The sequence below is a fragment of the Hyposmocoma kahamanoa genome, unplaced genomic scaffold (assembly GCF_003589595.1).
Source record: "Hyposmocoma kahamanoa isolate Upper Pololo Valley unplaced genomic scaffold, ASM358959v1 181, whole genome shotgun sequence".
NCBI lineage: Eukaryota > Metazoa > Arthropoda > Insecta > Lepidoptera > Cosmopterigidae > Hyposmocoma > Hyposmocoma kahamanoa.
The window spans coordinates 1707066-1733112 of NW_020653712.1; the positions used below are offsets into that span (position 1 = coordinate 1707066).

General features: G+C 37.9%; 1 protein-coding gene across 1 annotated transcript; it reads right to left on the reverse strand.

Moving 5' to 3' along the window:
* Positions 1-60: 60 nt before the first annotated feature.
* Positions 61-25523, reverse strand: LOC113226079 (ATP synthase subunit beta, mitochondrial-like). The gene is made up of 13 exons (XM_026458597.1): positions 25474-25523; positions 25307-25397; positions 22561-22659; positions 17886-17984; positions 15619-15772; positions 12482-12559; positions 9236-9418; positions 6940-7077; positions 6408-6505; positions 3180-3278; positions 1973-2131; positions 1465-1587; positions 61-324 (listed from the first exon to the last, which is right to left on the reverse strand). The coding sequence occupies exons 1-13, from the start codon at positions 25521-25523 to the stop codon at positions 61-63; spliced, it is 1635 nt and encodes a 544-aa protein (XP_026314382.1).
* Positions 25524-26047: the final 524 nt, after the last annotated feature.

The window sequence follows — 26047 nt, forward strand, 5'->3', positions numbered from 1 at the left end:
TCATTAGGACTCCCGATGGAACACAGTGAGGCATAATATGTATGTACCAGTTAAATTCGACTAAAACTGTTGCAGCGTATTCGCTTTCACACACCACAAACAACACCAAACCTGTAAAATCTTCTGCACCCCTCTCGCTACGCCATAATGCTCAGCCCCGATGATGTTGGGGTCCATCACTCGCGACGTCGAGTCCAACGGGTCCACTGCTGGGTACACGCCCAGTTCAGCGATGGCGCGGGACAATACCGTCGTCGCGTCCAAGTGAGCAAAGGTCGTGGCGGGAGCTGGATCTGTTAAATCATCTGCTGGTACGTATACCGCCTGGAACAGGTATTATTAACGAGATCACAGAAATGTGGAATATGGCTTCCACTGAAATAATACCCATTGTAATAATTGATTTTTTGAATATTGTGGATATTTTTACCATGATAGCTCTGGGTTATTTAATGAAACTCCTGTTTTTGTTCATCTGGTTTTATTGAACTCTATTATAAGTGGACTGTATAAACACACTATATTTTTTTCTGAAGGACACTTTGCAGTTGCTGCTGATGGTCTTGACTGCGCCACCGGAAGATTGGGCCAGCTGAAGGCTCGTAACCCGTTAAAACTAAAACTAAACTAAAAATTAAGTAGCGGGCCTGAGGGCGCCTAAATGGGCACGAAGCTTAGGACGCTACTGGGGACTTTCGCCAGAAGGGTGTGCTGCAGGAGAGAATCTACTAGTGTACGTGATAAAATGTGGGGCTCTACGACCTCGCCGGTGAAAACGATTGAGTTGGACTGATTAGCGATCTGGTTGGCCTTTAAGGCGGCAAGAGTGATAGGACCGTCAGAGTCGTTGTGGACTGTCCTGGGCCGACGGGTCGTACGCACGCGGTAAGGATGTTTCCTGAGAGGGACGTAATTGGAAACTTCACACACATCGTTATGGACGGCCAAGACGCGCCTGGCCGGTCTGAGCAAATATGAATAGAATTACGTAAATAGTACAGGGACTCTGATTGGCCGGGTGGCGTCCGCAGCGCATGGATAGGGTCGGTACGGTGTGGGAGACGCCGTTTCGACATATATATATATGAGAATCTTGTAAGAATTGTGCATACATATTTTGTGACTTGTTAGATTGAGGAACTAAGTAAGATCACAATTGTTAGAATAAGGTGTTCGTTCAAAACTGCCTCCGTGGCCGAACGGTTACCATGCCAGACTGCTATGCAGAGGTCGCAGGTTCGATTCCCGGGCCAGGAGAAATATTTATATAGCCTACACTTATTTCTCTTGTGAGTTTGGGTGTAATTTGTGGTTGTCTATGTATGCCTCCATGGCACCCGCGACACAGGGTTTTTTGCTCATAAGTGATGTCTAAAAAGTTTTTTCAAAATGTACCATAAGTCATTTGAACAACGTTTCAATTGCAGTGCGAAAGAAGGACAGTGGTTGAGTGGCTAAATGTACCTGTACACTTGTGATGGAACCGGTTTTGGTGGTGGTGATCCTCTCCTGCATGGTCCCCATGTCGGTAGCCAGTGTCGGCTGGTACCCCACGGCGGAAGGGATGCGCCCCAGCAGAGCGGAGACCTGGAGATGTCAGTCGCTAATACATAAGATGCAAATGCATTTATATCCACCGAGACTAGTTGTGAGGGGTTGCCACTGGCGTAGCGCAATCCGCGCGCTGTAAATTAACTAATTAATTTATTTGTACATTTTAGGAAAGTTCACGGACAAATCGCATTGTTAATACGATATTGTGTTAACTCAAAAAGTGTATTTTTTAAGAGTCAACGAAAAACAAATTACTCGCTTCCCGTGAAAGATTATAAAAATTTATATACAGGTTAAAGTTTATTACTGAAATCTAAACAATTTCCGCGGGCGCGGGTGTCGTTAAACTGAGACACCAGATGAGAAGCGGGAAAACTGTTTTGCTATTTCAGATTATTTAAAATTCAAAATGACCTACCTCAGAACCAGCCTGAGTGAACCGGAAAATGTTGTCAATGAACAGCAACACGTCCTGTCCCTCTTTGTCTCTGAAGTGCTCCGCCACTGTAAGGCCGGTGAGCGCCACTCGTGCGCGAGCGCCGGGCGGTTCGTTCATTTGCCCGTACACTAGAGCTACCTGTAAATAACAAAGAACAATTGCAAAAGAACTCGTTAGCGTGTTCAAATGTCTTAATTACAAGTTTGAATAAAATAAATTCATTAGGTTTTTTCAAATTACAATAGCGGCCTATCAAAGTCTGAAATTAAAATCATATTAAAAAAACTCTAATTACTAATTAGTACATAAACCGGACTGATATCTACAACTATTAGCTTCTTAACGTTGAGCGACATCTTGCCCCCAAAAAAGGGAATTTCAGTACTTATGGATATGGACCACATTTAGTTCACGTAATATCAAATGTACTGATTCGACCGATTTGTAATAAGCTAATGAAAGATTAACTACTTCATTACAAAAAATAAAGTCGATAATTTCTTCTCTATAACGCCACGCGAGAAAATGGTAAAACTGACATAAAGTTCCCAAAGTCAGGAATAAATAGCACATTTCACAAAAAAAAATTGTGTTCTAATTACCAGTGCAATAGTCTGTGGTATGTTATTGATTAATTAAGTTTTTTAAATTCCTAGTAAATAGAATTCAAATTCACCATTAATGTACATGAAGACGTGGTAACTGGGCAGACGCTGCGCGAAAACTTTCGCCTCGTGTAACCCCAGTTTCGTTTAAGAGTTCTCATGTCAAAAAAGTTTTGATGTTGGCTCGGCGGAATATATGCCTGAAGTTCGCGTGACATGGGACAGGAGATGTTGAATTTTGCGCATTAAAAGTACCAAATTCGTTTTAGCGGAATAACTCTAAAACTAAAGGGATTAAAAAAATCCGTAGTGACAGTTGTCGATCATGCATAAATATAATTAATTATCTAATTTTTGTCCTAATAACCTGTGGCATTTCGAGGATGAATCGAAAAAATGTGAAACTTTATTGTTTTATGTTTCTGATTAATGTCTATGCTTGAATATATCGTGTAGTTACTCATACAATATTTTATTTTTAACTTTAAAGTGGCTATACCCCTCTAAAATCAAATCGAACATTAGGAATTATTCCTCTGCTCCCTCTTAAGGCAATGCGTTACGTTATCATCATTGCTTACCTTAGAGGTCTTGTAGTCATCCGTGATGACACCACCGACCTTCATCTCGTTGTACAGGTCATTGCCCTCGCGCGTCCTTTCGCCAACTCCGGCAAATACCTGAAGAATACCATATCGTTTTCAATGTTATGATCCCGGTCAGTCTTCTATGCGGAGCGTTCGGCATGTGCTATTACAATGCGCCAGTGGGCAAATACAGGGCGAAGTACACAACCAGGCTGCTTAAATTGCACATCGGGCATATTCGGGAACCACGAACATTGTTGCCGTGCCTATAACTTATTGTATTAATAACTGATAATTATGATGAATTAACATGAAACTTTATTACTCAATATCTAACGTCTAAGTCATTGACAACGTTAATAAAATTTCTTATTTCGTTATCATATATACATCAGTGAATAACAGGATAACTTATTAAAGAAATAAATAAAAAAATAAAAATCGATTCGGCGGCGATCGGGCGAGCGGAAGTACAAATAATTTACGTGTGTTCGTTAGATCAAGGTCGCGCATGCACTGAGCAATTTCGCGTATGCGCCCGCGCCCCCACCCCCGACCTGTGCTTTGTTTTTCGCCGTCGGAGCAATAATAGTGATGTGCATAGATTTCGATAACTAATGTTGTTCTCGAGGAGTAGTCGATAAAAAAAAATTAAAAATATATTTTTTGTAAAGTTTAAGTTCATTAGTTTATTATTTCTTTGGGTTCAGAATCAGGAATATAACGCACTCTATAAGCATGTCCCACTTTCAAATATACAGCCTGTATAAGTATTGAATTAATCACTGTGAAAAAAATATGTAGTAAAATTGAAGATATACTCTGACTAGAGTTATACGGTGTGAAAACACGATTCCTTAAACAATTTTACGATAGAAATAAAAACACAAACTTACCTCGAAATTTGAAAAAAACCGTTGTATTTAACAGGTACTTTACAAATACCAATTTTGTTATACCAACTGAACCAAATAGAACACGTAGTACACGATATACATTTTTGAAATGGCTATAATTTCTTTTCAATTCTGAAATAAAGTCGACTTCAAACCGATTGCGCTTCGACAGTGCCCGATCTCTACTTATAAATAAATAATTAAATGGAAATGTGTGACAGCGTACATCCAGATAGCGCATAAACACTACTCGAGATAAGCTACAGTTTACTGTAAGCACTGTTGTATAAAACCATTCAAATGCAGTTGCATGATTTGTGCATTCAGTGCAACAAGTAACATTTTTTTTTTATAAATAATAGTCACAAGCTTGACCACAATGTCACCTGATGTTAAGCAACGATGTGACCGACGATGGTAAGCGTTTGCCTAAAAAATGCATATTCACTCTAAAAAAGCTGAAAAAGCTGTGCTCTCGGTGGATCGCACACAATTTGACTGAGGCTCAAAAAACGGATCACGTCACTTGGTGCAATGCCATGCTTACCAAATTCGACTAAGGAGCGTCAAATTTGGTGTGGGACATAGTAACAGGTGACGAAATATGGATTTATAGTTACGATCCCAAAACAAAGCAGCAATTGAGCGTATGGATCTTTCGAGACGAGCCAAAACCAACCAAAGTGGCGAGCGTGCAAAGTGCCTCTAAGCGGATGACTACTTCTTTTTTCAATAAAACTGGACACATAGCTACTGTTGCTTTGGAGAATCGTTGTACCATGAATAGTGATTGGTACACGACCATTTGTTTGCCGGAAGTTATTGACAAACTCCGTAAAAATAACTGTAAATGCCGTATGATGTTGCACCACGATAATGCCAGTTCTCACACGGCCAGACAGACAAATGAATTTTTGAAGGTGAACAACGTTGACCTTATGAGCCATTCCGCGTACAGTCCCGACCTGGCACTTTGTAACTTTTATTTATTTCCAAAAATTAAGAACCAGTTACGCGGTCTACGATTTTCATCACCTGAAGAGGCTGTCGAAGAGTACGAAAAATAAGTTTCAGAAATTGTCATGGAGGGCTGGCATAAAATGTTTTCAAAATTGGTTCATTCGTATGAAAGACTGCATTGACGCTGACAGAGAACATTTTGAGAAACAATAAATTCATTTCTGACCTTTTATAGTATTTTTTTCTTATTCATTCTGGAAACTTATAGTGCACCCACGTAAGCCACATAAAAAAGCTTAAATTATACATATTAGAGATGAAACGAATAGTGATTTGGCCGGATACCAGATACCGGATATCCTCTTTATCACTTTAAGGCACGTTGTCAAAAATACTGGGTCACAAACTACACGGGATATCGCCATCCTTCTATTACAGATAACATTATCTAACTTCGTAGTTCTTTGGTTACAAGTAATGAACAGATTGTCAACGATCTTGTAGTTGCTGTTTATCCTACCATTACCATCTTTAATCAATAAATAGATTTATTTGGCGTACTATGTATGAATTTTCTTCAGTTTTACATATCCGGTATCCGGCCGGATATTGTTCTACTATCCGGTATCCGGCCGGATATTGAGGACTACCCGGTAAGCGGCCGGCTATGCCGGATATATATCCGGTATCCGGCCTATCAGGTCTATTTTTCAATCCGGCCGTATACCCGATATACTTAAACTTCGTATTCTTCATGTAATAAAACCACATGTGGAGAATGACAATTTTCAAAGAGAGTTCTTATATAAATATACGCGATTTAGATACAAAAAAATAGTTTCGTTTCCTATTTCCAATAGAGGTTTCATAATTCCACGTACAAAATTAGTCGACAACTTTTATACCTAATACTAATTACACACGGTACCATTGACCTGGTCTTGCTTCAGGAATTTTTCAATTTGGCCTTAATAAGTACGCCCTGGATAAACCAGTTTACGGGGCAAAAATCGTAAAAATTAGATTTTTTTTTAGCAATTAAAAATAACGCCTGAATTTTCAATACATTATAACGAATTTCGATTTAGTTTTCACATTTGACCCTAAGTTTGAATGTATTGTTTAGGCTAGTTTCACAGCGTGCGTACGGCCCGTACGGACTTACCGCCTGCGGGCCATCCGCTAGCATAGAATCCTCAATGCTCTAAATCGAGTATTTAGTGCGGATATTCACGGAAGACAGTCGCCTGTAATGAATGCACGGGTGGCTTGTGCGGAGTTCACGCGGAGCATATTCCTCCGCGCGGATGGTCCGCAGATAAATCCACACTGCTCTGAAACCAGCCTTATTGTTTGTTGCTCTTACCGAGAATCCACCATGGGCCTTGGCTACGTTGTTGATTAACTCCATAATCAATACCGTCTTGCCAACACCCGCACCGCCAAACAATCCAATTTTGCCGCCTGAAACAACATGACGGGGCGTATAGTTGCAGTACTATTCAAAACTTGAAATCTTAAAGACCTAAGGGACGCTGCCATTGGCCCATTTAACCTGACAAATAATCACACTTTATTTACTTAATATTTTTGTTAACTTGCTTATTGACAGGGAGGAAATGTTATTAAAAATAGGGAAATAACTTTACAAGTCCTAGTATAGTTCGCATACGTTGTTCAAAATTCTAACTATTATAGATTTTAAATCTAATAATTAATTGGTATGGAAATTAATGCATTCGGAATTCCGATGATTGCCGAGAGACATTGAGAAAATGAAAACACTGTACATTGTTCAACAAATTATGAATTAATTCATTGTACACCATGTACCGCTCCTTCATCACGCATTCTCACATACCAAAAAACCGCGAAAATTTCAAGGTTAAAGGGTATACCTTTGACATAAGGAGCGAGGAGATCGACAACCTTGATCCCGGTCGCTAAAATCTCCTGCTCCACTGACATCTCGACGAATGGCGGCGCGTCTGCGTGGATAGGAGCGAATTTATCCGTATTTATAGGACCCCGTTCGTCTGAAATGTTTGAAAACAAAGGTTTTCAATCAGTGTATTATGCATTCAGATATGCGAACAACTGTAACATCAGGTCATCGAGTATATAACCAGAAACAGATACGAAATAAGGGATATAAATTCCTGGTAACTCATCAGTGATACATCACCTACAAATATCGCCTTTTATTTGCACTGAAATATAGACAGCACCAACAATTGACCTGTGTGAATCTTTCCGTATATTCCAAAAATATCTGTATTTATTGTACTAAAGATAATAATCTCTGACAATAGCGTGATGCTCCATTCGATAGTGTGGGAAAAAACAGCAAAACATCTAACTACAAACCAAACTGAATCGGAAACGGAATTTAATATGTAATTTTGCAATTTTCGTCAACTATAGCAAAGCTCTAGTTAACTGGAATATTTGAAGTAAAACAATTGACGACACCCATTGATGACACCCGTCAATTGTTTCGAATTCGGGCTGGCCAATCAGAGCACAGTTGTCACAGTAATGATATGGCAGAATAGTTTTCAAACCATTGACTTACAAATAAATGGACGTCGGGTCTAATACAAAAACCACGAAAAAAATGTCCCAAGTCAACCTATTTAAACGTAGTGACATGTAAAAGAAAATGAAAAAGCTAAAACGTTGAATTTAAATTGTAATGTCATCGCAGTATCGCGCTGTCAGTCGAACAAATGAAGACTAAAGCAGAGTTTGACGCTCTGTATACGATTTTAACGCCTTACAAGTTCGGACACTTTTTAGCGCGGACTCGACGTCCATATAATTGTAAGTCAATGTTTCAAACAAATTAAATGACACTTCGTCTCTATTTCTGGTTATATACTCGATGCATCAGGTCAACGCACTTGCATTCGCAGCAGAAACATGCGCGTCGTGCATTACAACGTGACCGCTGACAAAATTATTGTTTTACATATTGATCATAAGTTACTTTTTGGCCCAACGTTCCTAACATCTGACGTAGACTAAATTCCTTTAGTTGAGATTTCTTTAGTATAAAACACTTTTCGGCCCAAGGCTCCTAACATCAGACGCATTTTAATCGAATTTATTTATTTATTTATCAAATGGACAACAAAACAGATAACAATCAAATTACATTGATAAATGTTAAATATAAGTTCTGTACTAGATTGTAACCCTACTTATGTTGACACATCCTTAAGAAGTAACAAGAAAGATCTAGTACTTGCTAAATTTTTGTTTATGTTTGTAGCATTATAGGTCTATTTGTTCTTATCGATGTTTTTGTATAATTTACCTGTTTGTTTCCCTTGAATAAAATTTCAAAAAAATATTAAAAAGTTCTAATTCTAACTGAGATGATTTATAATTAGCAGAGTTAGGGTTCAAGTCGAACTAGAGAATTCCTTATAAGTGTTATGAATGTTAAAACAACGGAATTAGCTCTCTGTTAATACAGGGTTTTTTTATCAATGGCGGGTAGACTTTGACAGTTCATAGCGGCCATGTTGTTGAGGCTGCTTTTGTCAAATCTGTTGTTTATTTTTCAGTCATTAAAGTCACTTCATCACGCAACGATGCGCGCATAGACTGCCTCGCGTTCTCCTGAACACCCATGAACAGCGGATGATTTACGGCACTGACACGTAAAAGAAGGTTCAAGGTCAGCCAAAGGGCAATGAAAAGGACTACGCTCGAAGTTTCACTGCGAGATCGAATCAGTGATGAGAATATCCAGGGAACCAGAGTAACCAACAACACCTAAAGTATTTTAAATTTTTATTGAATTGATATTCAATTATTTTTTGTGAAATTACTCCACTAGTTTGTTGTAATCATTAATACAAAGATCGAACACTCAGAAAAATCCGACCGGATCGAAGGAATTTTTTTCTGAGTGTTCGATCTTTGTATGAATGATTACAACACCTAAAGTATTTCAAAACTTAATTGGCATTGGCCTGGGCACATTGGTCGCAGAATAAATAGCCGATAAGGCCAAAGGGTTCTCGAGTAGCGACCGCGTACCGGAAGATGCCGCGTGGACAGACCATCTGCTAAGAATCTGCTGAACGTGCAAGTAGTGAAGAAGTGGACGTCTTTCGACTGAAATTATGATGATGACTACAGTAGCATGAAAAAAGTTATCAGTGCGAGAAAATATTACTTTACCAATTGGCTCTCCAATGACATTCATAATCCTGCCGAGAGTTGGCTCCCCCACGGGTATGGTGATAGGGGCTCCTGTGTCTATAATAGTCTGACCACGGATCAGGCCTTCGGTACCGTCCATGGCGATGGTTCGGCAGGTATTCTCGCCCAGATGCTGAGCAACTTCGAGGATTAGCTTTGGTGCTGAAATGGAGAGATGAATAAATATTTTTCTAAAGTGCACTAGAAAAATCGTGAAAGAGCAGACTATTCATTTGCACCCGTGAGTATATAATCAGAGATAGAGACGAAATGTCATTTAATTTCTTCGATAACTATTCTGCCAAATCATTACTGTGACAACTGTGCTCAGATTGGCCAGCCCAAATTCGAAACAACTGACGGATGTCGTCAATTATTTCACTTCAAATCGACCAGTTTAACATAAGCTTTGCTATAATGGACGAAAATTGCAAAATTACGTATAATATTTAATTACTGATGAAAGATGATTCTGTTTGTTTTGCAATTAGATGTTTTGCTGTTTTTCCCACACCACCAAGTGGAACAGCCCCCATTGTTAAAGATATTATCTTTATTACAATAAATACACAATATTTTTGGAACATATGGAGACGTACACACAGGTCAGTTATTGGCGTTGTACTAATTCAGCTTTCTAATTTGTGATTTCAGTGCAAACGAGAGTTGATATTTAAAAGTGATATAAGGCCCATTTACCTGATGAGTTGCCAGGGATGGATGACCATTATTTCATCTCTATTTCTGGTTGTATACTCGATGTTTGCACCTTTCGTAGTTGATACAGCATATCAGTTTATTGCGAATGTTGAAAGTATCGTGTAAAGTATACCATAGATTATTTATGGTTTTAAAAAACTTCTGACTGAAAATTCTGTGGCCATAAAGTCAGCATTCCTGTCACTTCCTCTGACGTTCAGCCACGCTTGATACAGTTATAGCATAGTATAATCAGAGCAAATCCTCCAAACAACTCCCGCCTGTACGGCGCGTAAATGCCTACATTTTCGCTTGGAGCGTAGAGTTGTTCGACAACTTCAAAAAAAGGACAAGGTTCTCAATTCGACTCGCGATAACTCCGGCGGCATTTGTGAACCGATTTTGACAATTTTTTTTTGTTGTTGGAAAGAGGGTACCTCAGTAACAGTCCCATTTAAATTTGAAAGAAATATTCCACCAGTAAATGTGGCAAACTAGAGGATAAATGACTGTCTTTTGAGGTCGGTTTTTTAGTACAGAGATTATTACATCATTAGTTTAGTTGAATTTATAGATTGTAATGTAAAAACAAAATTTGAAAAAAAAAATCACAGTATTCTCCTGCTATACCTATTGAAATAATCTTTGTTTAATTGCAGTATAGCGCCTTATGGCGGTAGTGGATTTTTAAAATTTTAAAAAGCCCGTGGGCTTAATTCAGCACGCTACAGTGTGATGAAAAACACTTTTCACTTATGATCACAATGTAGCTTTATTTACATAATACGGGACAGAGTCGTGCTAGATGGTCCAAAATGAAGCCAAGTCACCGGGGACAATACAGGGTGTAATCGTTAGTGTGCCCAAACGATTATTTTCTAAACATAAAGAGATATCAAAAAGCTTTAAACTGATATCAAAAGAACGTTACCTAATGAGTAATTCGTAATCATTAACTTTTAAAAATAAAACTAGAAATATCCAAAATTTTAACGTTAAACGCTCCCGTACATTTAATAATAATATGACATTCGTAGAGAGGCTTTAGTTTTCTTACCACAGATAACAAAACTAATATAAATAAAGTAATGAAACTATCTTTTAATTGAATAAAAATATGATGGCATAATCATTTATTTGGTCAAGTATGAGTTGACCATAAAATTGAATAAAATCGATCAATTTTTTTATGTGCTCAACAACTCAGTTTCAATCATTAATACAAAGATCGAACACTCAGAAAAAATTCCTTCGATTTGGTCGGATTCGAACCGACGTCTTCTTGCATACCGTGTCAGACGCTATATCAACTAAGGCACGGAACGAACCAACGGACCCAACGAATTTCTCTATGTGCTTACGTCGTGTCTTTGTATTTGGTTTTTCAACGACTTTTTAGTCGTAGCGCCATCTATGAGAAATCTATGAAAGATTTATCACCCAGTTAGTACCTTTACAGCTACTAGTCCTGGCGAAAGATGTCGCTATTCACTGTATTTTAAATTTTTATTGAATTGATATTCAATATTTTTTTGTGAAATTACTCCACTAGCTTGTTGTAATCATTAATACACCGTTTCACTAATTAATACTCAGTTTCATATAAGGATTATTTCATTGCATGGGACGAAAAAAATCGGGCAACAGAAGTTGGTCAAACTGCTTGATGGCTACCTGTAGTCATAATGTAATATTATATTTGTAACAATTACTTACTTACGTTACTTACACCACTTAGATTATTTGCTTTACATTTTTACTTGATACAGTTTAAGGGTCGTATTCCAGAACTCTACTCAATACTCAAGTCATGACATGAGTATTGCAGTGAGCACTGAAAATCATACTCAAGTCCTTGCCATTAGGGTCGTATTTCCAGTGCTTGAAATCATACTCAAGTCTGCTCAAGTCCTGACTTGAGCATTGAGTAGAATTCTGGAATACGACCCTTAGAGTTAGGTATGTGTATTTGCGTGCACTTTGGTGGAATATCTTACTGGCAAAAAACCAGCTCTGTTTGACTTTTCACGGTCTACAGTATTTATGCTAGGTCAGGGCCATTTGAGCACAAACTGTAGCCATACATAAAATTTTGTTAATTCTCACAGTATTTGTGTGTTTGTTTCTCTCGCAGTATTTCGTAGGGGATATAGTGCAAATCCGCGTATGTACTATTGGTAAAAAACCGCGTATCTGCACCAAATCAAATTTCACAGGAGAGATTTAACGTCATTACTTTGTTATTTCAATGGCTACGACTTTGATTTTTGCACAGTAATCATTAATTTATGTTGTCTACGAACTGATAAGAATATATTCCCGTATATCACGCCGACTAAATTACCGAAACGTACGCGTAACTGCGCTATCCGCGACGATTTGTTGTTATCACATTATGTGTTTTACATAAATGTGTATTCAATTAATGATGATTTTGTGTTACACTTTGTGAAGTCATTGTAAATGTTTTGTTTCTGTTTGTATTTGTGCTAAATAAACGTATTATCTATCTATTCGATTACTTACTTCGTCCAGGCACCTCAAGAGCATTCAGGATAGGGGGTAAGTTCTTGTCAAATTGTGCGTCGACAACGGCGCCAATGACTGCAATTCACATTGAATTATCACTATATAACGTAAATACGTCTTCATAGATAACTTGTGACCAGCATGCTAATTTTGATTTAAATCGGAATTGAACCGTTCGGGTAGTCCGGAAATCAGATGGGTTTCCAAGCGAGAAGATGAACCCGATTCCTACTATATCCTTCTAATTTGTGAGTGAAATCAACTACTGTTCCGATTAGAAATATCAAAAGTTTCCTATCGGCCAGTTGTGAATCGCAATTATGCGCCTCGACTCGGAAGAGACGCAGTTTCCGGTCGGGAGAGGCAATCAAAATAAAGCTGCAGTAGAGCTTGTACGACAGAGCGCGACTCGCGCGACATAAAGCTTGGGATTCTGTTTTTCTCGCATAGACATCTCGCGCTTTATGTCGCTCTCACAAGTAGCGCCTTGATGTGCTAGCCTTATAGCAATGGTATGTAGGGGAACCTGGGGTATTGTGAGCCCGCAGAATAGAATAGAATACAATTTATTCCTTGCATAATCATCACAGCACACATGCATGCAAACAAACAAAGAAACATACAAACACACACACGCACGCACGCACGCACGCAAGCACGCACGCACACGCACGCACGCACGCACACACACACACACACACACACACACACACACACACAGCGCGCGTCATATTTATTAGTACTATTTCATCAAATAATTTTGCTATTATTATCTTTTCTCTTTTTTCGTTTTTATTCTAATTAAGTACGAGTAATTAATAGATTCAGGCGTTACTTTGCGGAAGTCCACGTTAATAAAAATGGAAGTAAATTAATTTGCTCCGCGAACCCTTTGCTTTTGGGTTCGCAGAGTAGCAAATAAATTTACTTCCATTTTTATTTTATTCTAATTGACAGAATAGTGGACCTTGTAGTGTCCCTTTGTAGGGTATGGTTGTCCACTAGCGCGCGGAGGAACACTGGCTCTCATATCACAGGTTACCCTACTAAATATATAAAGGTAATAATCCTTACTTTGTATTTATGTTGTAAAAACAAAAAAAATGATAATAAATATTATTATAATATTATTATTTTATAATAATAATTATAATCATACTGATAATGCTAGTAATAATAACATAAGGATTTGGAACTTTTTTTTTTTTTTTTTTTTTAGTTTATATAAATACATATAATATATAGAGTACAAAGCGTGTGTGCTGTGCTGCCAAGGAAACCGTGAGCTTGTTGTCGTCCAGCGTTCAAGTGCTGCGACGGTGATTTTCAGTTGATCCAGCAACAGAGCATACGTGACACTGAACATAGTAGGTGACACTAAAGACATTGGATGACACAAGCACATATTTTATTACCTATATTAATTTAAACACAAAACATGAACAGTCTATTCCATTAAAATACAATTAATGTCGTTACCATTTAATTTTTTGGAAATTGAATGGAATTTAATAAATGATGAAATAGGAACGATGAAATAAGAAATTTGATAAAATTAATTTCTGAACACCTAGTTCAGATTCCAGACGAGATTTCTACAGTCGTAGACGCCAACTGTGCTATTGAGCGTCTAGAGGGACACATACAAACCGCCGTTTGTAACAGCTCCCGGCCAGCACCGGCGACGGACGACTGTCGCTGGAACCTACCGGAGAATGTGCGTGCCCTTCTAACGGAAAAGAACGCAGCCACTCGTGCTTACGACTCTTACCCCACCGACGAAAACCGCCGTTTCCTGCGGGCTTTACAGAGGGACGTAAAGACTCGAAGGGCTCGAACCCACCTACCAAGCCTTCTGGCAACTAACCCGGTCTCTCAAGTCGGGCACGGTTGCCCAAATGGGAGGCATTCTCTCAACCGACCCAACCGCATCCCAGTATTTGATGACGCGGAAAAGGACGAGGAAAAGGCCGAATGCCTGGCCGACTGCCTTGAAGCTGTGCTCCCCGAGCTTAGAATCCGTAGACCCGGCCCACCTCTTCCAGGTAGACTCCGAGGTCGAACTCAGAGCGGGTTGCTCCCGCCCTCCGACCCTCCTCTCACCGGTCGCATCGGTCACCCCAAAGGAAGTAGACTCGCTCATAAAGGACCTTAAGCCCTGACAGTATCTCCACCAAAGTGCTTAAACAACTATCTGCATCCCTCATCTGTCTTCTGACTGCAATTTTTAACGCCGCTCTGACCAACTGCATCTTTCCGCAAAAGTGGAAAGAGGCGGTGGACATTGGTATTCACAAGCCCGGGAAACCTCTATTTGAGCCTTCCAGTTACCGTCCCATCTCCCTGCTTAACACCATGGGCAAACTCTATGAGCGCATCCTCTACGCCCACCTCAGAGACTACGTCATGTCCCAGAATCTCCTCCCCGACGAACAGTTCGATTTTAGAGCTAGGCACTCCTGCGTTCAGCAAGTTCACCGCATAGTGGAGCATATCTCCAAACGTTTAGATCGCCTCCGCTTCATGCCCACCGGCGCCCTCTTCGTCGATGTGGCTAAGGCCTTCGACAAAGTCTGCGGCGGAAGTCTTCAGTAGCGCCCTGAGCCGAGGTCCGTTCCCAGTTGGGCGCCCTCAGGCCCGTTTACTTAGTTTTAAGTTTAGTTTGTAATTTATTTTACGGGTTACGAGCCTTCAGCTCGCCCTTTAATCCGTTGGCGCAGTCAAGACCATGAGCGGCCAACTGCAAAATATCCTTCAGAAAAAAAAGCAGGCCAACAATATAAAAGACAGAGCGTTGGCAGTAGGACGGCATTCCAAGTCTGATCGCGATCCAAGTAAGACAAAGAAGCTCAAGAAGAATTCACAACCAGGCATTTTCACTACAGTCCCAAATAATCCTCAACAAGTGTGGGTCGTCGAACTTTAAACAATGTTAGTTATTTTTATTTTATTTTTTTATCATTCTTAGCATTTCGTAACTATCATAAACATTCATTTTTAAAACAATAGTAAATTTACGGGCGTCTCGCTCTGAGGGAAAAGAATAATGGTCACGTTACGTAGAGTAGATTAATAATACTCCGTAATTCCGATTCTTGTAATAGGCCCTATGAAATTGGCATAACGTTATTTACCTGCTATGATCTTGCCCTCCGCCCCTGCTGTAGCGGCTCGGGGAGGCCCTCCTTCCCCCCCACCGCCGCTGGATCCTGCTTTCTTCTCTGGCTCTTTATCACCTTCCTTGGAATTAGAACTACTAGACGTTGCTAAAAAATTAAAAGGGACCACCTGCAAAAAAAAAAGAATTAATATAAAACTTTGAAAAAATAAATTACACATATTTACAATACAAAGATCTGTAACAAGCACAAGCATAGAGAAATTCATAACATCGCTGACTCGGCTTATTAGCTCTTTCGGTTAGATATGAGCTCTGCCGTGTCAAATCAATACACAGTAAAGTTACTTTTCACTTCAAAACGACCAGTTTAATTTGAGCATTGCTATAATGGACGATAATTGATAAATTACATATTTATATTTATTTACCGATGCAATGTGATCCCGTTTATTTTGTTATTAGATATTTTGCTGTTTCTCCCACACCACCGAATGGAACAGCCCCCCTTAGATTTACAACAAATACAGAATATTTGTGGAACATACAGAGACGTGCACACAAGTCAGTTGTGGGCACTTTACTATTTCAGCCTTCTAATTTGTGATTTCAGTGCAAACGAGAGTTGTTATTTAAAAGTGATATAAGGCCCATTTTCCTAATGAGTTGCCAAGGATGGATGGCTCTTATTTCGTCTCTATTTCTGGTTATGTACTCGATGAACAGCGCTCATATGATTTCTCTAAGCTTAATCTATACCCTGACATTTCAACTTTGGAGGTATTGGTGTTTTTAAATGAGTTATTAAAAACTAAAATACACGGTTTGAAATTCAGAAATTATTTTGACAATACGGTACGCAGCAATAGGTAGGTACAGTCTTTTGGTTTCACGATTACTGAGCCTGAGTCAGCGAAAACTCGCAGATCATGCTACACGCATATATTATGGATCACGCATATGTACAAGTTTCATAATGAATAAATGAAAACTATATTCAAATATCAAAGTCGTCTTAGCGCGATAACGGCTCGCTGACAGCCTTGTTGTCGTTCAGTCAATATGACCGTCGATGTGCGGGGTGTGGTGCGGTGTCTAAAGCTAAGGGAGGAGCGGAGAGTGTCCGTTCTCGTTACTTTTTTGTTCTCTGCTAAAACCCAACGTACCACTGGCTGTTTGAGTTCACTCGAAGTAAATTTAAAAATTACATACTTTTTCTCGCTAGGGATCAAAAGATGCACTTTACTGCCGCTACGTAAGGCTATAATGACGTACTTTTAGAACATGAGAATTGAATTGATAAAAACACCATTATATTTAATAAAATAAATATAACGAAATATAGATGTCGGTTTGAAATTAATACCTACCCACTTTTAAATAAAATTATTTAAAACATTATTTTTTATTAAGAAGTTGAATACAAGTCCTTTGAACCTTTGAACCATGTCTTCGTTTAATTATCGGGATCCTCAATAAATACACTTCCGGATACATAATTTCGAGCCACCTCGCATTTTCAGTATTAAGTGCCCTAGCCTTAAACAATGTTTGATTGATCACAAACTATTATGCAATTTTGAAACTAGTATACTAAACGTCATTTCCATAAGTCCTTGTTGGCAATTTAGATTTGCAAAACCGAGGGAAAACTTTGTCTTCGATGATAACACTATTTTTGTATTCTAGCCTTTTACTTAGGTAGCTCGAATAACGTGCCCGGGAGTATATTTTCCATTGCAGTTATAAAGGTACATTACGTTTTCACTTTCACTTTAATCACATTGTCATTTTAAACAAAAATTTTGAATTCGTAATTAATGGCATTTTCACATTGACTTACAATTATATAGACGTCGGGTCCGCGCTAAAAAGTGTCCGAACTTGTAAGGCGTTAAAATCGTATACAGAGCGTCAAACTCCGCTTTAGTCTTCATTTGTTCGACTGACAGCGCGATACTGCGATGACATTACAATTTAAATTTTGAATAGGTTGACTTGGGACATTTTTTTCGTGGTTTTTGTATTAGATCCGTCGTCCATTTATTTGTAAGTCAATGCATTTTCAGGACAAAATATTTTCTACTTTGGTTTAAAAAAAAAGACTACAGTGCCAACTTTCTTCATCACTACTTCTTTCATCGTATTTTCTTCATAATATACGTAAAATAATTTATGTAAAAACTGTACTTGTAACTTCAAAAGCCCGTAATTTAAATTTATAACAATAATAAATATAAATAATAGCCTATAATATAGTCAGTCATTCAGATGGGCACATGCCTCATGTGAGGTTCTTGAACGTAGTTGCCCATAGTGGTCGCTGAAGAGTCCTGGGGGGACCTCGGAAGCAATTGGGGCGTTGATGTTGTCCACGGGGTGCTACAGAATTTGGAAAAAAAAACGAATTATTTATACAAATTTTACTCCGTCCAACCGTTTATTTAACTTTTGACAGCTCGTATTCTAATCAATTAGTGATGTCCTAATGCGTTTCCGATTCGATTTCATTTCTGAAGAAGTTTTCCGACGATTCATTTATAATAAATAAAAAGAATTTATTATAATTATTTATAATTTATTAGACAGGTACTAAAATTTACCTATCAACTTGAAAAATATTCGTTGCATAATCACTTATAGTCTGTTCCCATCCATTTTGAACAAAAAGTAAACAAAACGGTTTGGTCAAATTTCTAAAGCGATCACGCAATAAATATAATGAGTAAGACTTTCACGTATATATTGAAGATTTCGACTTGATATATCATCACTTTTTTCAACAATATTCATTTGAACAGCATTGTTAAATCGTATTTGAAAAATAGTAGTCCCGAAGTGAGGTTATTTTTCATCTATACATCTATGACTTGTCTATAGTTGGATAGTGCTGTACGAAAAAAACATTCGGTTCATTCAATTAAAGTTTTTGTAATCGATTAGTTAATCGAATATTTCAATTGTAATCGAACGAGTATCTAAGTGTAACGATTTGAAGGAGGAATTAAAATTAAGATTTCGGAAAATTCAAATATGCTTATATAGCTTATGTAAGGAAAACAGCTAGTATGAGTCAATGGAACAAATCCATTCATTTAATTAATTAATCGATTTGTGGTTGGCATTACAATTGGCCGCCACTAAACCGTCTATGGTCGGGTCAGTGACAGTTTGTTCAAAATGGATTGAAACCAAGTATAGCTCGTTAAATATCGGAGCTAAAGAGCACGTCGCTTCACTAAAATAAAAAATAAAAGTGTCCAGAAAGTATTGCATTTCTTGTCTATGATTGCATGTCAATAATTACGGAGCTTCGTAGGCATGCATACACTGCCGGCCAAAAGTTTGAGACCACTAGTACGAATCTTTGTCACTAATAAAATATTTCAAAACTGCTTGAGATATACTAAAAAAAATTGAACACCTGCATATTCTATTGTTATTAGAATAATTCTAAAAGTCAATCTTTTAGTAAATTTTTAAGTTATTATCCTATAAAGGCCTATTGTTTCCAAACATCAATGAATGCCGCGAAATGCCCAGATGGTAGAGTCATTGTAATATTTTTATGAGAGCAGCTCATAAAAATATTACAATTACTAATTATTTTGGTTTTGTTTCGTGTTATCCGATATTTAGAACTATTTTGCTTCATAAAACATATTTATTACCTGAGTTTTCATGGAGTTAAACTTTCATTGTCTTGGTTAGTCCAAGCTCGTCGTTGTTACAGTGAAGACATCTTAAAATGGGAAAAGTGCGCGAAATTAGCAGTGAAACTCGTTCTGTTATAGTTGTTTTACACAACGAAGGCAAATCAGAACGTGAGATTGCCACTCAACTGAAATTGTCGAAAACTTGTGTTCATAACACAATAGCGCGATACAAGAAGACTGGCAGTAATCAAGATCGTCCGCGATCGGGAAGGCCGAGAGCTACGACTTCTAGCGAGGATAAGTTCATCGTCGTTACCAGCAAGCGGAATAGACGCCTAACAGCACCAGAAATCCGCGCAGAAGTGAACAAATCCCGATCTGAACCTGTGTCATTGACCACAGTAAAAAGACGATTGAGAGATGCTAACTTATTTGGTCGCGTCGCCGTTCGAAAACCACTACAAAGGCCACAAAACAAAAGGAAACGGATGCAGTGGGCTCATACCCATCGAGACTGGACCGAAGAAGACTTTAAAAAAGTTCTTTGGACAGATGAATCCAAATTTGAAATATTTGGATCAAAACGACGAATTTTTGTTCGACGTAGCGCCGAGGAAAAGATGATGCCAGACTGTGTGGTGCCAACAGTCAAGCATGGTGGTGGTTCCATTATGTTCTGGGGATGCTTCTCGAGCCATGGAACCGGAGATTTAGTACGAGTTGAAGGGATCATGAAAAAGGAGCAGTATAAACGAATACTACAGCAAAATGCCGTTCCATCTGGTTTAAAATTAATTGGAAATGGATTTTATTTTCAACAAGATAATGATCCAAAACATAGTTCAAAATTATGCAGGGGTTATTTAGAACATAAAGAAACAGAAGGGGTGTTAAAAAATATGGTGTGGCCCCCTCAGAGCCCGGATCTTAACCCAATTGAGCTTTTGTGGGAAGAGCTTGATAGAAATGTGCGTATTAGGTGTCCCTCCTCGCAAGAAGACATGTGGAAGGCTTTACAAGAAAGCTGGAACAATATTTCACAAGAAACAATTGACAAATTGATTGCTCGTATGCCGAGACTAGTGAGAAATGTAATTAAATGCAAGGGAGGGTTTTTTGACGAAAAATCTGTTTAAAACACGAACGGCATTTTTAACGTAAATGGTTGATATTTCTTGATTTCTTTTGTTTTCTTCTTGATGTATGTGTATTAGTAGATGAGTATTTTAATCAATAATCAAACCTCTTGCTTTATACTTTGAGTTTTATTTCATTTTCCTTCTTTGATGTAGGTGGTCTCAAATTTTTGGCCGGCAGTGTATGTCAATGTTTAAATAACTGGTTGGACGGAGTATACACAGGGCGCACTATAAGTTTCTGGAACTGGCCACTTACATAAATAATATTTAAAAACCAATTACAACATTTGAAAATGGAACTCTTTGGCTGTAAAATACAGTTTGTTTCATCTGTCTGACTGTCACTTGCTTTTACATTGTGGCGTCATTTTAGAAATTGGTTGTCTACATCACCATGGATTTAACTCGTGATCGTAGTATGATTTTCTACGACTTAAAGAGTAATTTAACAGCTCAGCGGAGCTTCGCTTGGTTTTAAACTGCTTTTGGCGATGAAGTACCATGCAAGGCGACTATTTATAGCTGGCTTGCAGAATTAAAACGGTCGTGTGAATCTCAGTGACGAATTTCGTGATGGTCGCGTCACAAAAACATCGATGCTGTGCGCCGTATGATCAAAACAGACAGGCATGTGGATCCCACACAATTTGACTGAGGCTCAAAAAACGGATCGCGTCACTTGGTGCAATGCCATGCTTACCAGATTCAACTAAGGGGCGTCAAATTTGGTGTGGGACATAGCAATAAGTGACGAAACATGGATTTATAGTTACGATCCCAAAACAAAGCAGCAATCGAGCGTATGAGTCTTTCGAGATGAGCCGAAACCAACCAAGATGGCGCGCGTGCAAAGTGCCTCTAAGCAGATGATTGCTTCTTTTTTTAATAAAAACTGGACACGTGGCTGCTGTTGCTTTGAAGAATCGTTGCACCGTGAATAGTGATTGGTACACGTCCATTTGTTTGCCGGAAGTTATTGACAAACTCCGTAAAAATAACCGTAAACGCCATATCATCTTGCACCACGATAATGCCAGTTCTCACACGGCCAGACAGACAAATGAAATTTTTAAGGTGAACACGTCGACCTTATGAGCCATCCAGCGTACCGTCCTGGCCTGGCACCTTGTGACTTTTATTTATTTCCAAAAATTAAGACCAGTTACGCGGTCAACGATTTTCATCACCTGAAGAGACTGACGGAAAGTATGAAAAATATGTTTTAGAGATTGTCACGGAGGAGCGGCATAAATGTTTTCAAAATTGGTTCATTCGTATGAAAAAGTGCATTAACGCTTACGGAGAATATTTTGAGAAACAATTTATAAAATATTTTTTTCTTTCGGAAATTTATAGTGCGCCTCACGTACACTTCAAATATATAATTCTTGTCCTTGTCATTTTTTGTGTCACCTTAATATAAAAAATACGTGTTTTCAATTATTTTTTGCGGGTGTTCAAATTTTTTTATCTTGCCAAAGTTGCACGTGCAGGGGCTGACATGCACACGCGTGACGTTTCCTTTGGTATGTACTGGATCGTTTTAATCCACCGAGTATATAGGTTATATGCTCGATGTTTTAGTCACTCGATAAAAAATTTACTATTTGTGAAAATATTCCGCTAGTTAGATAAGCTATTATTGGGTCGTTGCAAAAAAATCATAACACCAGTTACGATTCTTGCAGCTCAAACTGCTTAAATATTTTTTTTATGAAGAATTTTGGCTGGATACATGTCCTTTGAGTCATGCCTTCGTTTAATTATCGGGATCCTTAGTAATATTTTTATTGCGGTTCTAATACAAATAACTTAGTTCACTTATTTGGGGTTTTTAAATAGTCTTTAGCGACGAGAGTCAATATGTATGTCTTCACTTTCCCTTAAATCACATTATCTTCAATCACTTTGAACAAAAACCTTGAATTCGTAATTATTGGAATTTTTAGGATAAAATCTTTTGTAATTTGGCTTAAAATAAGGAATATAGTTCTAAGTTTCTTCATCACTATTTCTTTCTTCGTATTTTCTTCATAATATACTTAAAATAAAAATAATCTTTGTAAAAACTGTACTTGTCAAAGGCCCGTCATTTCGATTTATAACAATAATAAATATAAATAATAGCCTATAATATAGTCAGTCATACAGATGGGCACATGCCTCATGCGAGGTTCTACGACGTAGTTTCCCATAGTGGTCGCTGAAGAGTCCTGGGGGGACCTCGGAAGCAATGGAGGCGTTGATGTTGTCCACGGGGTGCTACGGTATTTGAAAAAAAAAACTTGAATTATTTATACAAACTTTACTCCGTCCAACCGTTTAATTAGCTTTTGACAGCTCGTATTCTAATCAATTAGTGATGTCATTAGGACGTTAGGCGTTTCCGATTCGATTTCATTTCTGTAAAAGTTTTAATAGTGAAGATTGGGATCGTGGTGTTGCGTTTGACAATTTGTGAATTCAAGAAATAATAAATTAATGTTAATGAGGATTCAAACGATGATTCCCGTTCATATGCAGAAGAATCCGACAGTTCATTATAATAAACAAAAAGACTTTATTATAATTATTTATAATTAATTAGACAGGTACCAAAATTTATCAACTTGAATAATCTTCGTTGCTTAATCAATTGGCTCGATAAATATCAGAGCTAAAGAGCACGTCGCGTCACTAAAATAAAAAATAAAAGAGTCCATGAAGTATTGCATTTTTTGTCCATGGTTGCCATTGACTTACAAATAAATGGACGACGGGTCTAATACAAAAACCACGAAAAAAATGTCCCAAGTCAACCTATTTAAACGTAGTGACATGTCAAGGAATACGAAAAAGCTAAAACGTTGAATTTAAATTGTAATGTCATCGCAGTACTGTCTAATTTTGCTTGCTTCGCTGTCAGTCGAACAAACGAAGACTAAAGCGTGAATGTCGCTCAGTAAACGATTTTAACGCCCTATAAGTTCGGATACTTTTAGCGCGGACCCGACGTCCATATAATTGTAAGTCAATGGTGGTTGCAAGTCAATAATTACGGAACTTCGTAGGCATGCATATGTCAAAAGTTAACTAACTCGTTGGACGGAGTATACACTTCAAATATATTATAATTATTTTTTAATACAGTTGGTCAAACCGTGGTATTTTTCGTACTACAAATCGTGCCGAAAGTTTGATTTTTCGCACTAGTGCTTTTTACTTTTCTATTTTTTTTTTTAATTTACTGTTATTTCAAGTCTTAAACATAGAACTAAAGAGGTTGTATATTTATTTAATTTTTATGTGCTTTGTGCCGTAAGTCATTCGTCATTAAAACTTATATTTACTTACAAACATCTTATTTGTTTAAATAGCACAGGTGTTTTATAAAACAACGGGTTACATTTAAAAATACCAAAATATTTTCCATAAAGATGGCTGATTGAGTATTAACAATGACCGGAGGTGAGTATTACGCGAGATCGCTGCGCGCCGCGCCACTAAAATAGAAATTTTACTGTGGCTGAATACTGGCAACAGTTACCATTGTACTCTGAATTTTTATCAGACAAAGAAACAAAATGAGTTTTTTTTAAATACTGTTTTATTTTATTTTCACTGTAGTTTTTTCGCAAATGTATTAAAATACGTCGTTTGATACACGTGCGGATTTCTCATTTTCACTTGTCTCGAGTCTTGTGAATAATGACTAAGTTTCCGTACTTGTATCAAAAATAACTATTTCCCTGTGATTTTTTGTATCACCTTAATATAAAAAATACGTGTTTTCAATTATTTTTTTCAGGTCTTGATTTTTTTTTATCTTACCTATATGGGCGGTGAGCTAAAAAGTTTGTGAACATAGATTTAGAACATAGTCCTCCACGCTGGCTCTATGCGGGTTGGAAACTTCACGATTTTTCCGAGTGTTATGAAACTTCTTCGACGTGTCATCGCGATGTTATGCTCCGCCGAAAAGCATATGTCAAATTTCAAATTTAAAGAACTCAACAATATAGTAGTTTACGTAACTGTTACATAATGAAAGGCTTTAAAACACGAGTGAGGGTTTATGACACGAGCCGATAGGAGAGTACACAGCTTTATCTACACACATATTATAAGCTCTCTGTGATGTGTTCAGGAACCGCATGTTACGACTGGCGAAATGGCGGCAAATAAAAACTTTTCTCAAGCATGTCACACAACCGTAGTTTTTTTTTAATTTATTAAGGCTTTGGCAAAGCCATCAGCCTAAACATGAAGTTTAATTATGTTTCTGTAAATATAGCCGCCACAAAGAGGATAGGCAATTTGAGGCGGCGTGTTTGGATTGACTCGGGATTTCTTAAAACGGGCCGATACGGGTATTTTAGTTCGAGATTCGTATAATTTCGCGTTTTAATCTTCGATTAAGGCACAACAGCACTATCCTATTCCACTTTAAACTAGATTTCACAAAATAATTGAAAGTCAAAATAAAAACGACACTTTTCCCTCCAAAAGGTCCAGAGCGAATCCACAACCGTAGTTTTTATTTTTAATTCATAGACACACTAGAATCTGGCCCCAACTATCATATCATTCGATATCCAAGTAACGTGTGAAATTGTCAAAATTGTTTGCTACTGACATTTCATTTCGAATAAAACTTCATCTCGACTGATATTAGAATTGAGGTCAAATCAAATTGTTTTGTTTTTCAGAGATATTCGAAATATGAATGCAATAATAACATCGAATAATAACATTTTCACAGATAAGAAATTTGTTCTAACAAAACAGTTTACCTTTGTGCTGGTCATAATTTGCGGATTTTAAACACATTACGGGGAGTTTATGATATGTGTGTAGATAAAATAATTTATTAGTTGTCCCGATGGGAAAAGGGCATGAAGTGTATATATCCGATATGTTTTTTACTCACCAAAATAGAGCCGGCCCGTGTTATTGTTGGTCTTCCAGGCGGATTTTTATGTTGTTTGTCTGGAACAATCGCTGGCTCCACTTCTTTGGGACTGGTAGATAATAATAACAATAATAAGTATATGCAAATGTATTTATATGACACACTTGAATATGAGCACCTAATACACATTGAACATCGGGAAAACTCGAGTACCACGAATATTTCCGATGCACATATTTCCGACATATATAATTTCCGATTATATATATGGCACACACACTATATATAATATCGAATCGTATTATCATAGTATAATGAAACAAGTACGGTAACTCCGTACAAACGTAGCAGCGCGACTTGTATGTTTTCACGCCGTCTAATAAATCGATTTGCACTATCCTATAGTCGTCTTTGCCGAGAAATAATCAAATATAGTTTTCTTTTTTTACACACACACACACACACACACACACACACACACACACACACACACATAGCCCCGCACTAGGGAAACCCTGTATCGCGGGTGCCATGGACACACACATAGACAACTTTCACCCAAACTCACGAGACAAATGTAGGCTATACAAATATTTCTGCCGACTCAGGAATCGAACCCAGGATCTCTGCATGGACGGTAACCATTCAGCCACAGAGGCAGGTATTCGGTGTCTAAAAAAAGGTCCTCTATACCTACTATGGTACGGAATGTAAAAAATAACCCTATGGATAATATTATATAATCGACTTATACCATAC